We start from the raw sequence: 13,895 nt of genomic DNA on the forward strand, positions 1-13,895 counted from the left end.
GCGGTTTCCATGGAGGCCCCACATGTGTTAGCCCAGATGGGTTGATGATGGGCTCCATATATCGGGCCCATATCGGTAACCTAGGTAGCACCCATTTAGGGCCTACAGGAGTCTGCCCACATGGGTTGATGATGGAACCTAGATAGGTCTTATCTAGGGCTCTTATGGGCCACAACGGGTATATATATGGGCTACCATATTTGTCTGTTTGGGTTACCTTATTTTACAGTAAACCCCTAAATACAATCATTACATGTAATCCACTAAACTATACTAAAATGTTAAAGGTATTCAATGAACAGAAACCAGTAGTTCACTTTTAAAGTTACTTTATTAAGCAAGTACAAGCATCACAAAACAAGAAAAGAAAAAAGTAAAATATATATATATATATATATATATATATATATATATATATATATATATATACACACGTTATATATGCATATCTGAAAAATTAACCATTTCACAAACAAAACAATAACCGTGCAGCTTCTCACTCCTCTGTTGTCGCTCTCCCAACGGCCCTTTGAAAAGAAAATAATAAATCAGTCAACCATTATGCCACTTTTTTAATTCCCTTTCACAGTTCAATCAGATGTGTCAGGTTAGCCTTTTGGTGCCCCACATCAAGGGCCTGTCCCAATACCTCCCCTTACCCTAGATTTCTGCCCTAACCCTTGTTTTTGCGCGTTCTCGTGTAGGGGTAGGGTGTCCCAATACTCTAAAGAGCAAGGGGGAGTGCTATTCACCCCTTAAAATCAACCCTCAAAACATAGTGCGGTCCGATGCAGGCTTAAAACGAAGTGGAAGATGAAATTACCCAGATTACCTTGCGGACTCAGCAAGCCGGTAATTTTTTTTTACACAAGATGGCGGACACCGCTGGAAAGGAACAATTGAATTGTAAGTATATTTTCACAAATAAGCATGTTAAAATTTCGAAATATGTTGGAATATGTTAGTTTGAACACTAATGTTAGAAAATATTTCGCGAAGCTATCTATACGATGTTCATGATATCTGCCGAGTGCTTCGAGAGAGTCTGCCCATCAAATATACATCTGATCTGGGTAGTTCATCTAAATTTTATTTTCGATTTTGGCTTCCAATTATTATAAAAAGAAGATGTGAGGTAAAACTATTAAAAACTAGCCGCGTTCGTCTAACGTTAGTGCTTCATCTTTTTCTTCACAGCGCGCAGTCACTTCTCCCTAACGTTAAACCCAAACAGCACTGAGCACAATCAGTGATTGTTGTAAAATGCAGTGTCTGCTGATTCTAAACTGCGGGAGGTGTTTGATTGTAAAAAGAGCTCTTATAAGCACAATTATCCGCGCAAGAGACGTACTTTGAGGGCGGAGGCGCGTTCGGAAACGGACTGCAACTAGACAAGCAAACTATACTTTGGGTTTCATGTGCGCGTCTAAACGATCAAATACAGACAAAAATATGGCTAAATGACAGGTTTGGAGATTCACTTTAACACAGATTATGTCTTAAATGGGAGTTAGTTGTGGAATAGTTGGGAGAAAATGTGTATTATTAGATTAACTGTATTATTAGATTACTGCATTCGGTCTTAAAGTGGCAGCGTCTAATAAACCTGCGAATGATTACACCTTTAATGTGAATAAAACAACTAAAGGCAAAGAGAAAATTACTCCCAGCTCTTGAATGAATAACTTTAGCTTTAATAAGCATTAATCTATCTATAATAAACTATGCTGTGTTATTTTACATTTGCTTACTTTAGATTATTATTAGATTTCTAGCATATTATTATGGATACTTATATCCTGATCATAACTGGGATAGTTATGTGCATGTATTCACACTCATCAGATTGTATTGACCGAAAATCTGTTTAGTTCTCTCCTGTTAATTTGCAATTTACTTAGCGTCAACTGGTCTCTTATTTCACGGACTGTCAAGCAGACCTTTGGCCTCATCAAGTTCTGGACTGAGAATGAGGAAAAGTTCACCAAAAAAAGATTTGCCTCCAAACTGTTATGGGAGTGAGTGACCAGATTGTACAATTCAATAACTGATAACAATATCAATGTCTGATAATGTTCTAGCCCCCAGGCAGCTACAATGCATTTTGACAGCTATTCTCATATTTGTATGTTTTTTAGGAAAGCAGTGAAAGACCTGGGGCCTCATGTATAAAGACTTGCGTTGAATTCATACTAAAACATTGCGTACGGACAAAGCTGTAAATGTGCGTACGCACAAAAAAACCCAGATGTTTGAATCTCTGTGTACGAACGATCCCACGCATATTCTCTTTGTACATCCCAGTTAACGTAAAATTGCGCGCACATGCACGAGCACAACGCCCCACCCAGTCTCCTCCCTTAATTAAACTAATTTAAATATGGTAATGAGTCCACTTTGGCAAAAGAAAGCAGTAAGAAAATAGTGTCAAGAAACGAAACTTTACAGAAAGTGAATTGGAGGTGCTACTATCGGAGGTAGAAACTGAATTTTTTTTTTTTTTTTTAACTTTGTCCTCCGGAATTAATAACAAAAGGAAAAAATATGAGTGGGAGAGTTTGGCTGATGCCGTCAATGCGGTGGGATCTGAAAGTCGCACTGTAGAGTAGACTGAGTACAGTTGAGACACTTTTTGCGTTTTGATTTTTCACACAAAAATAGACATTGAAAAGAAGTGAATTTCCACATGACACGTCACATGACATTACATTAGCTTGTAGACTAAGATATTATCTATCAATAATACCCACAAGTAGTTTATATTTTCCACAATCAGCTCATAAAAATAAGGTGCTTTTTGTCTCAATTTTGTCTCAACTGTACCAATATGTGCATGGTACAGTTGAGACACCCATTTCTAATGATGTGAAGGTAACTAACCATTCATTGTAAAATATAAAAAATAAAGACAAATAAAGAAAATAACAATTGGGCAACATTTTTGTTTATTCATCCATTTATATTCATTCATTTTATTTAAATTAGCACTGGTTAAAATGTATAAAGCAGGAACAAGATATGTAACAATATTTAATAATAATACAGTTTAAATATCACAAATATCAAATTTTATTTTCATTTGCGTCCTATGCTGGCTTATTACGGCGTTTAAACTGTTATCATAACACTGAACAACTAAACAATGTGTTTCCTAATAGAACTCTATCGGGGGAACAGTAGATATGGGTCTCAACTATCCCCCGCTGGCCACCTCGCACATTTCTCTAGATATTGCAATTACCTTGCATGACACAATACCATGAAATATGCCAGTTTTTAGGGCACAGAATAACGTTTGTGGTGATACCAGTTACGTTTAACAGTCACATAAGGATAATAAGCTATTCATTGTGGAGAGTGCATTTTGAAGTGGACATCATATCTTAGAAAAAAAAAACTTTTCCCGATATCTTCGGATCGGAGATGCGTCCGTTGTTCAAATTTCCCACGATCAAAGAGGACACTAATACGCACGTGCACAGCAAAAATCACAACTTGTGCTTGCTGCGAACACAAGTTATTTAAGGTGTCTCAACTGTACACAGCCTACCCCAATTGACCTTAAAAAGAAATGGTCTGATATAAAGGTGGACATTAAACCAAAGCTGTCATTTCCATAGACTAAGGGTTGTATCAATTTGCATATGCTTTTATATGTTCTTATTTAATTGCATAATTGATAGAATATTCCCATAAGGCTCGTGTGACAATATATGTCAATTATTTTATAAATTGCTAATTAATAGCAATGCTTCCCACGGTTGGTGGTGCGATAGACTTGTAGAACAATTCGTTGTGTAATGTTTGCAACTTCACTTCATTGCCTGTAAGAGTCGCCAACGGACAAAAACAATGAGAAATGTACGTACGCCAGACATGAAATTGGCGTGGAGGAACGCACATTCTCGCGTTAATTTCACTGTTAGTACATACGACCGTGAGCGTGAAAGCTGGCGTACGCAAAGTTTTTGTGCGTACGCAAGATTGATACATGAGGCCCCTGGGCCTGGAAGGAAGGATTACAGGAGAGAAGGCAGGCAAGAAGTGGGAGAATCTAAAGAAGCGTTACAAGGTAATTCTTTGGATCGAGATATGTTGCATGTCTCCATCACCTACATCTTACATCCTTTACACTAGGGCTGAACGATTTTGGAAAATAATCTAATTTCGATTATTTTTACCAATATTGCGATTGCGATTTAATATGCGGTTATTTTTTAAGCTCTTTATCTTTTCTATTATTCAACAAAGACAAGCAATACATCTTGTAAAATATGGATGAGAATCTTTAGGCACCTCATGAGCCGATCAACTTTTTTTCTTATTAATCTTATTAATAAAACTTAAAAGATTTATTTAATTACATATGTAATTATAAGTAGGCTACTTTTAAAAATAATTACACATTAAAAAACTAAATTAATACAATAACATGTTAAGAATTTTAAATAGGCTATATAAACGAATAGCTTCAAAACATAAAAGCTATCAATAACAAAGAGGGGGAAAAAACATTACAAGCAATAAACAGACTGCTTTCAGTATTTAAAAGTAGGCTGTCTAAATGTTTTCGCATTCAAGAACTCTGATTATTCTTTCTCAGTTTAGACACGAAAAGCTGCATTCACACTAATGCACAGATCTCTTTTGAAATCTAAAATGTGGTTTGTCCTGTCTGTTTAATAACTTAAGATATAACTGACTGTTTACATTTTCGTGCCATAAAAGCATTGAGATTCAAGTACATTTAACCACGTAGACGGAGTTGCTCATGTTGCCGCATGTGAGAGCGCTCTGCACAAAGTGCGTGTGAGTATTTGAAATTGTAAGCCTTTTGTTGATGGTTTACATATTTTTATTTTTAATATATAGGCCAACTGCATTCCAAAAGACATATGATGCCTTTATAGAGCATTTGTAAGGAAAATACCGGCTTGGCCACCCCTCTCACAACTGCTGTTTCTGTTTCTCTTTCTCTTTTTCTTTTTTATTGTAGGACCTGAAAACACCAAAGACAGGCTCAGGAACAGAAAGTGGAGAAAAACGGTATCCAACTGGCGATACTTCGAGGCGATGCATGCCGTTTTGGGGGGGAAGGCCAGCTATTGATCCTCCTGTGATTGTGGCCTCTTTCAAGCCGGCAGAGGACCCCACATTATTGCTAATGGTAAGTTGATAGTAGTAGGCACTAGGGCTGGGTATTGACACAAATTTCACAATTCCATTCGATTTCGATTCACAAGCTTGCAATTCGATTCGATTTAATTTACGATTCGATTCGATTCAATATTGATTTTGGATATCAGGTACAATACATTGCATGTTTTCTCAAGGAAAACAAATCTCTTAACTATTATTGTAAACTATGGGAGTCAGTTGTAGCCTATAGGCTTCATTAGCCTACTATAATATTGAAGGTAAAAATTAACTGATTTGTATACAAACACTTAAAATACACTTATTTATTATTCACGCCACAGCGCCAAAACGGTAATTATGTTTTTGAATTTCGTAAGAAAATAGACGTAATTTGAAATCTGAGACTTTGTTTCATATCAATAATAAAAAAGCACAAAGATTATTGCGATTTATTGGATGGGATGCGCGCAACAATGTTCCATTCATTCATCAACTGAAAACAGGATGACTAATCGATTTAAGAATCGATATCGTTTCGTAAAAATGAGAATCGATTAAAATCGAGAAATCTATATTTTTTTACCCAGCCCTAGTAGGAACTATCACATTTTCAAAAATAGCCTATGGTGCAATACTTGTACCCCCCATTTCCCCCCCAGGCCATTGTCGCACCTGAACACGAACCCCTCGAGGAAGACATCTCTGAGCCTGTATCTACTCTTCATCCCACCAACCCAGTTCATCCCACTACACCAACCACCACTTGTCCCACAACTCCAGCTACTACTCGTCCACCCACCACTCCAGCTACTCCGGGAAGAGAGGAAATAATCTCATTCTGGATTTTCTTCAAGCAGAATCTGTTAAGGAGCAGTAAAGGCACAAAGAAACGGAGGCCCAAACTGAGAGGTTTTTAACCCTCTTCGAAAGACTTGTGGACAAAATGCCCCAACAATAGCTGTGTTATGTTGTGTTTGTGGACAAAATGCCCCAACAATAGTTATGCTGTGTTAAGATGTCATTAAAATTTTCAATATTTTTTTGCATGTCTAGATCATTATAAAAGAAACCATCACCAACATGTTTTCAAAATATAATTAAGTTTAATAGAACTAAAGTTAAAATGAACCATATGTCCACACTAGAACAACCCAAAAGAACATGGGCATGTAAAAAAAAAAAACACACTCAGAGAGTTGAACTATTTACAATTTTCATCAGAATTTTCTAATGAGGGGCTTGTGCAGCAAGTCTGTCCCTTGTGGCATTCCCTGGTGTTTCATGTGCCTCAGGAGCTTCTTGTAGGGGAGGTTCTGGGTCCAGGATGTCCACTGCCACATCAGTGTCTGGTTCCAGGACATCTCCATTGTCAATACAAACATTGTGCAGGAAAGCACAGGATGCTATGACCTGGGGTGCAAACATAGGACTGACCTCCAGGGCCCTGAATAGTGTGGACCTCCAACGAGTCTTCATGATGCCAAAGGCCCTCTCTACAATCGAACGTGCCCTTGATTGGTGGTAATTGAATTTCCTTTGCACTGGGCCATTCACAGGTTCCCTGTATGGAGTGATGAGGCAGATTGGTGTCTCCAAACAAGGATATCTGCCATCTCCCAGGATAAAGTATCCATTGGGTGGATAATTTCTGGCCAGATAAAAAGAACTGTTTTTCAAAATGCGTGTGTCGTGTACAGAACCTGGATAGCCTACAAAAATATCCAGGAACTTTCCAGCAGAGTCACAGATGGCTTGCATGTTTATGGAGTAAAACCCTTTGTAATTTAAATAGTCCAAACTGATGGGGGCTTAATTCTTATGTGACAGCCATCAATAGCACCTACAGCTTTGTTGAGGAGGGGCGTTCCAGAACACTGGGCAAATCCATCAGCCACAGTGTCCAGGTCTGCAGGCTTCGGAAAGGCAATGGCTCTATGTAGATTATCCCAAATGAACTGTGCCACCTTGTGAATAATTCTGTGAACAGTGGATTTGGGCACACTGAAAACTCGCGACACCACACGATAGGAAAGTCCATGGGCAAGCCAATAGACATATATCAGGACTTCCAATTCATTGCCCCATCCATGGTCCTGCTCTCTCTGCATCAGGCGCTGCAGGGCATGCATGGCCTGCCTATTTAACCTGAAGTCCTGTTTGATTTCTAACTCCACATTAAACCACAGGCGTAGGATGGGCACAAGGGTATTCAAACTGCAGTATGTCACTGGACGGTCACTCTGGAAAACAATGAACAACAAGTAGCCTGCAGAGTGTTAACTTATGTAAAAGTGTACGAGTAAGATACATTTTATTGTACCAGCACCCCCAACCTAAAACCACCTCCCGCACCCCTGGATTTAACTAACGTTATACGACCTGAATGTGTAGGTTGTGTTATTTTATCGACACAAACAACAGGTAACGTTAAGTTAATTCTATTTGGGCTAGCGTTAAATCATCAACAGCTGAGGTAAACGTATAACATCAAAATATTTAAAGAAATCGGACATACCTGAAATAAATCCTCAAGGCAAAGAAGACGGCGAATGCGTCTTCTATATTCCACATGTCTTCTCTGTTGATTCATCAGACGTAGATAAACAAACACAGCCCACACAACAGGCAACACAACAGCTGGAACCGGCATTTTTCTGAATGAAAATAGTAGTAGTAGACGACGCTGCGCGTGACGTAGTGAGGTTTGCTGCGCGTGACGTAGTGAGGTTTCCCTCGTTTGCCACGCTAATTTGCATATAGTGGTGTCCCATTTCATAGGGAAAGATCTTCAACTCCACTTCCCCTCGTTGAGGGGACTTTACTTTTGAGGGCACTCAAAACCAAGTGGAAGTTTTAAGGGGGGAGAAATGGGACAGGGCCCAAGTGTATCTAGATAAGGGGTTTGCAAACCTGTCCTGGAACACCCCCTGCACTGCACATATTGGAAGCACAAAATTTACATTTTGACCAACTTTTGAAGTAATTTCTAGAAATTAGTGTTGTAGATCATTAAACCGTTATGCTGCCTCATAAGTCTCTCTGAAATCAGAATGGTTACTGCTCAAATACATAAAAACTAAACTAAACTAAATCGGTTTTGTGAGGTACCTTAGTGTGTAAACGCTGCCTGCTAAGTCGTTGCCTGATAGGGCAGCAAGGCAATGAGTCAGCTGCCTAAGTTTTCAGATGCAGACTTTGTACGTTTCCCTCATCTAATATACCTGATTCATCACATTAGCTCATTTATAGAAACTGCAAGATCTGAAGTGGGTGTGCAGTACTGAGGGTTCCCAGCCAGGACAAGTTAGAAAACCAAACATGTGCCCATCATTCATCCAACTCAAATATTGCTTATCACTTGACATGCAAGTAGCAGCAACTTTACAAAGTCTGCTCGCTCTAATGTTATGTTACAGAACATATTTCTCCTGTTTTACAACATTTGCACTGGCTCTTAGTTCAATTTTAAAAACTAAACAAGTTGGCTCCTTTATATCTTCTTCATATACATTCCCTCCACTACATCCTAAGATCGGCTTCTGCACTTACACTTGTTCTTCCACGCACTCGGACAACTTCCATGGGGTCACAAGCTTTTGGTTGTGCTGCTCCTGATGCCATCACTTCCTCTTCACTTCTTGCCTGCTGTCTGTACTATCCTGTATAAATAAAAGCAAGAAAACTCAATACAAAATAAGTCATGTACAAGATTTTCACTTTACAGTTCAATTAGTCGGGTAGAAAACAAAGTATACAACACTGTCCATTCTAAAACACATTTTATGTATTCACACAAGCAATTCTTCAGAGCCCCAACATGGAATTGTAAAAAATTTAATATTACTCCCATGTGTCAGTTACGATTACTATAATGATAAGGTCATGATTTCATCTTTAAAACAGATGAAGAAATCAACAAATTGTGGTGTTGAGCTGAGAGGGTTGTGGTCTGTTGCTCTTTGACATATCTTTCAATGCAGGTTTATATTGTTTCAACAATTTTTGCCTGACCCCTGGGGGCTCCGTATATTTCTGATAATATTTGTGGAGAAACATTACACTGTTTTAATTCAGAATCCTAACCATACATTGTAGGCTACTAATTAAAAGTAATTTATTAAATCAAGTAAAATAAAAAAATAACACAAAAGGCCAATGAATCTGTACCAGAAGTGATAGTGCAATGTAGCAGCTAAAGAATAATCCTCCACCAAATTGCCAGTAATCAGCTGGATCCTTGGCGAATCTGAAGGGGGGAAAGAAGAAATTATTCAATGAAAAGTCCTTAAAAAGCAGTATTTTTTTTTTATATCATTCCTTTAAACAATCTTAAATTGTAAAAACGTTTGCCATTATAACATTCACACAACATGAACTGAGTAATGTCAAGGGCTGGGTAAAAAATATTGATTTCTCGATTTTAATTGATTCTCATTTTTACGAAACAATATCAATTCTTAAATCCCAAGAATCATTAGTCATCCTGTTTTCAGTTGATGAATGAATGGAACATTGTAGCACGCATCCCATCCAATAAATCTAGCCCTAGTAATGTCATCTTTGAGACTGTTAGTTGTTACATGATTAAAAATGTAAACATAAACTTTAAGCATGGCAATCCCATCAGAAATGTGTATCATAGCAAGGGAAGCACACAAAAAAAACAATTGGTACCAAAATCAAACCATCAAATAATTTTACCTGCAGCCATTTATCCTATTATGACACGTCTGAGGGTCTTTCCCTTTATGGTGTCCAGTGATTAAAGAAAGGACTGATGAAGGTGACATGAATCCACTTTCAGTGCGCCACTTCAGCAGAAGAAAGACAAAAGGACAAAAAAGTTACTCAGACTTTCTATCAGTAACATTAAATGTCTTACTTTAAAGGTGAAAATCATACTTAATACTATATATTAATCCCAGTGTAGGTTTTTGAACAGTGGGTAAAATTAACTTACTGTAACAGTTAGTTGGTGAATGGGTCTTTCTGTTGGGTGTTCTCCCCAGATAAAAAATATTCCAATGCTTGATAAAAAAATTTTTTTTTTAAAGTAACGTTAAACAAATACATTTTCAATACTGTTATCAGTGTTTGAAGAGGTTATGTAAACTTCTAACGAATAGATGACTGTTTTATCACTTTACTCATTCCCACGCTTTTTTTACCTCTCATGCGTTTTTAAACTAACGTTAGCTGACAACATTAAACACACAACGTTAACTACCAACAACAAAACACAGCAATGTCAGATGGTACTAAATTACATTGAAATACGTGCTTATATCGCTACAGCAGTACAAAACACACACAGAGATAACTTATTTAACGTATAGGCTAAGGTTGCATTAAAGGGTTAGTTCACCCAAAAATGAAAATTCTGTCAGTAATTACTCACCCTCATGTTGTTCCAACCGCGTAAGACCTTCGTTCATCTTCGGAACACAAATGAAGATATTTTTGATGAAATCTGAGTGCTGGATCACTCCTCCATAGGCTGCTAGGTGGCTGAAACTTGCTGGCCCAGAAAAGTTATTAAAGAGATCGTTAATATAGTCCAAGTGACTACAGTGGCTCAATCTTAAGTATATCAAGCGACGAGAATACTTTTTGTGCGCAAAAACAAACAAAAATAACGACTTTATTCCACTATTCATTTCCTTCTCTCTGGGCCTCTAGTTGGTTCACGTAGTGTTTTTGCACAGCGCGTCTGTTACACATCACCACGTAGGCTCACTATTGGCTGACGCTGGTCATGTGTGTGATGCGTGATGACGTGTAACACAGACGCGCTGCGCAAAAACACTACGAGGCCCAGAGAGAAGGAAATTGAGCAGTGTTGCCAGATTGGGCGGGTTCCCGCACAATTGGGCGGTTTTGAATTTGATTGTGCGGGTAAAAAAGGGTTTGGGCGGGTGGTCAAAATTTGGGCTGGTTTGGGGTCAGTTCGGCGGTTTTCAAACATCTACATTTTAAAGTCTAATTGGTTAAAAAACTAAACTAAAGTGTGCAAGTAGTCCATAAAATCAGTCATCATGACATTACTGTACACACACGCCCATGCAGAGTCAGCTGCATTAGTGTTGACATCACCGACGAGCACGCACTTTTAGCCAATCAGCGATCCGCAGGCAGACACGATTGAGTGCGAGAAGTTGTAACTGTCAAGTGATCGCTAAGCAAAGTGACATAGCCTACTATATACAGTAAGTTAAGTTGTATCTACAGTAAAGAGTGAGATAGTGAGCAACTCTAAAAACGTACACATGTGGAGGGAGATCACTCGATGGTGAATATAACTCTGAGAGGAGAGCACAGTTGAATGACTTGAATTGAAATCAAATATGGGACGACTCCTGGCCATGGTCATGTGCACACTAGCCCAGGGCTGCCAACTTTTGTTTACAATGTAGCCTACAATGACTGGTAGTTTTTATTATTGCTTGACAAAAAAATCAAGATTTCAATTCCATTCTTGTGATTTGATTCCGATTTTGATTCAATATTGACTTTGAATTAGTTGAATTTGGATACATGTTTATTTTAAATTTTATTTAAAAAAATAATCTCACCTAATTTTGTAAACATAGAGGGCCCAATCTGCTGGTATTATTAAAGGTTAAAAATAACAAATTAAATTAAATATAATGCAGTTTTTGTTATAATAACAATTATTTAATGACATTTAAGTAAAAATATAATAAATAAGTAATATAGTGCTCAGCAAAATCTCCTCTCTAGCTATTTTTTCTATTCAATTAACATGGTCATTAAATGGCTTTCCTGAGGTAAATGTAACGTTATGTGACATAATTGTTCTCCTGCTGTTATATAACCACTCTTTCCGTGGTTGAAAAACACTAATTGGCCGATATTATGTATACTTTCAGTAAGTTGTAGCCTACCTCATCTTTAAATAAAAAAAGTAACAGGTGATCGGTTCACGTGCACTTGAACTGAGGCGCTCAGCGATCTGTCACGTCACATTTACAAGCGCCAAACGTATTTTTGTCTGAATTTCGTAATAAAATTGACGGAATCTAATAGCTGAGAATTAGTTTAATATTAAAAGTACCTCTTTGCTCCGCAATTTTTCTGTGCGTGAGAAAATGGATGTGTGGCGTGAGAGCATGTGAAAAGTGTCAATTGCGTGAGTCTCACACTCAATGCGTGAGAGTTGGCAGCCTACCAGACATCTGCAACTTTTACACCATCCAGACTGCACTCTACTCGACCCTGACAGCTGCTGAAAAAGGTTTGAATCAACGATGAATCCGTTTTGACTGCTAAATTATGTTATGTTCTGCAATGTGTACTTACGAGGGTTAAAGTCATCAGTTCATTTCTTGATTGCCGTTTTGACAGTGTCCACCTGGACATTTTAGTCATATTGGCTAATTCTCCTTAATTATTGCCCTGTTATTTTGATCTGTTTTCCTGGAAAATGTATTTATTTTTTATTTTATCATCGTTATTTTGTTTTAAGGAGATACAAATTGTGCTTATCAACCTTGAATGACATGGTAATGAAATTATAGCACATTATTTTGGCAGTAAAATTTTGGGCGTTTTTTTCTTGTAGTGGGCGGGTTTTGGTGAGCTTTTGGGCTGGAAATCACCGTCCCAATCTGGCAACACTGAAATTGAGCCACTGTAGTCACTTGGACTATATTAACGAAGATGAACGAAGGTCTTACGCGGTTGGAACAACATGAGGGTGAGTAATTACTGACAGAATTTTCATTTTTGGGTGAACTAACCCTTTAAGCCTATGACCGTTACTCGTGTCCATAAACGTTAATTTAACTGACTGCTAAGGACTGAAAAATGTTTTCTTACCTGATGTCGCCAGTATTTTTACAGACCACGTACGACCCCTTCCTCTGTTAACATTCCAGCTTTTGTTCTTCATTGATATCAACGTATAGCTCAAAATTGAAGAATTCAACAGGCAGATATAAAATAATCCAGGTCTGACCGAGTAATCAATGCAAGCAGCAGCCAGGGTTGCCAGGTGCCTGCAAGGTTTTCCAGCCCAAAACCTCGTCAAAAACCGCCCAATTTTTTGTGTGGCTTGTTTCTCGTTTAAACACATTGAAATCATTAACAAGCTTTAAAATGACCCATTTTTCGACTTAGCCTATCCAACTTTAGAAACAATATTCAATCAAATGAACGCAAAAGTAGGCTACTGACCTCAGTCAGACTATACAATTAATTATAATAATACATTTTATTTCTAATGTCAGCTAATATCCGCTTTTCAAAGCGCTACAATACACAAAAGAGAATAACAACAATAAAATGCAAAAAAGCAATCACAATTCAGTAGCCTACATTAAACTATAAGCTATAATGTTAAGGAAAATAATGCGATCAACTTAGGCTCTCAATAAGTCTGTTTATTGTCAAACGTCGGAACAAAAGCATTCAGTAACATAAAAACATTGAGTGGATATATGGACATACAAAATAACCCACTTTAAAATTTCAATTATTTCAAATTGCATCATGAAACATATTATATGAATAACATTTCATGAAAATCTCGTTGATAGAACAGGGGTGTCGACTCTTTGCAGCACATGACTGGCGGGACAATTCTAGGCTATACAAAAAATAATTTCATAGCCGTACGCCAAATATAGGCAAACTTGAGTTTGACACCTGTGATTTAGAACAATTAATACCAAGGAGTTACCAAGCTATTCCTTGTGACAGGCAGTTAAACCTATGCTTTTATTAAAATCGCGTTG

The 13,895-nt window shown here is 37.7% G+C and overlaps 1 protein-coding gene across 2 annotated transcripts; it reads right to left on the reverse strand.

The window, feature by feature from the left end:
- Window positions 1-436: 436 nt before the first annotated feature.
- LOC311095352 (uncharacterized protein) lies at window positions 437-12,265 on the reverse strand. Of its 2 annotated transcripts, none has more exons than XR_014608821.1 (5): window positions 10,538-12,265; window positions 9,841-9,950; window positions 9,307-9,385; window positions 8,689-8,798; window positions 437-527 (listed from the first exon to the last, which is right to left on the reverse strand). XR_014608821.1 is itself a non-coding variant. In XM_084133844.1 (5 exons), exons 3-5 carry the CDS (start codon window positions 8,758-8,760, stop codon window positions 6,924-6,926), a joined length of 591 nt encoding a protein of 196 aa, XP_083989970.1. In that variant the 5' UTR covers window positions 8,761-8,798; window positions 9,307-9,385; window positions 9,841-12,265; the 3' UTR covers window positions 540-6,923. The 2 variants fall into 2 exon arrangements, 1 of the variants encoding a protein (XP_083989970.1); XM_084133844.1 differs by lacking the exon at window positions 437-527 and adding exons at window positions 540-7,379; window positions 7,655-7,717 and having other exon boundaries at window positions 9,841-12,265.
- Between the last annotated feature and the right edge of the window lie 1,630 nt (window positions 12,266-13,895).

This window comes from Abramis brama (assembly GCF_963993115.1).
Source record: "Abramis brama genome assembly, chromosome: 13".
NCBI classification, from domain to species: Eukaryota; Metazoa; Chordata; class Actinopteri; order Cypriniformes; family Leuciscidae; genus Abramis; species Abramis brama.

Bases quoted from the DNA above. Each gene is read 5' to 3' on its own strand.
- LOC311095352 (XM_084133844.1), bottom strand. From the start codon at position 8,760: ATGGCATCAGGAGCAGCACAACCAAAAGCTTGTGACCCCATGGAAGTT. The intron at 7,718-8,688 runs GTAAGTGCAGAA...ATGAATCAACAG, and splicing joins GAGTGCGTGGAAGAACAAGT to AGAAGACATGTGGAATATAG. The intron at 7,380-7,654 runs GTATGTCCGATT...ATTGTTTTCCAG, and splicing joins GCCTTGAGGATTTATTTCAG to AGTGACCGTCCAGTGACATA.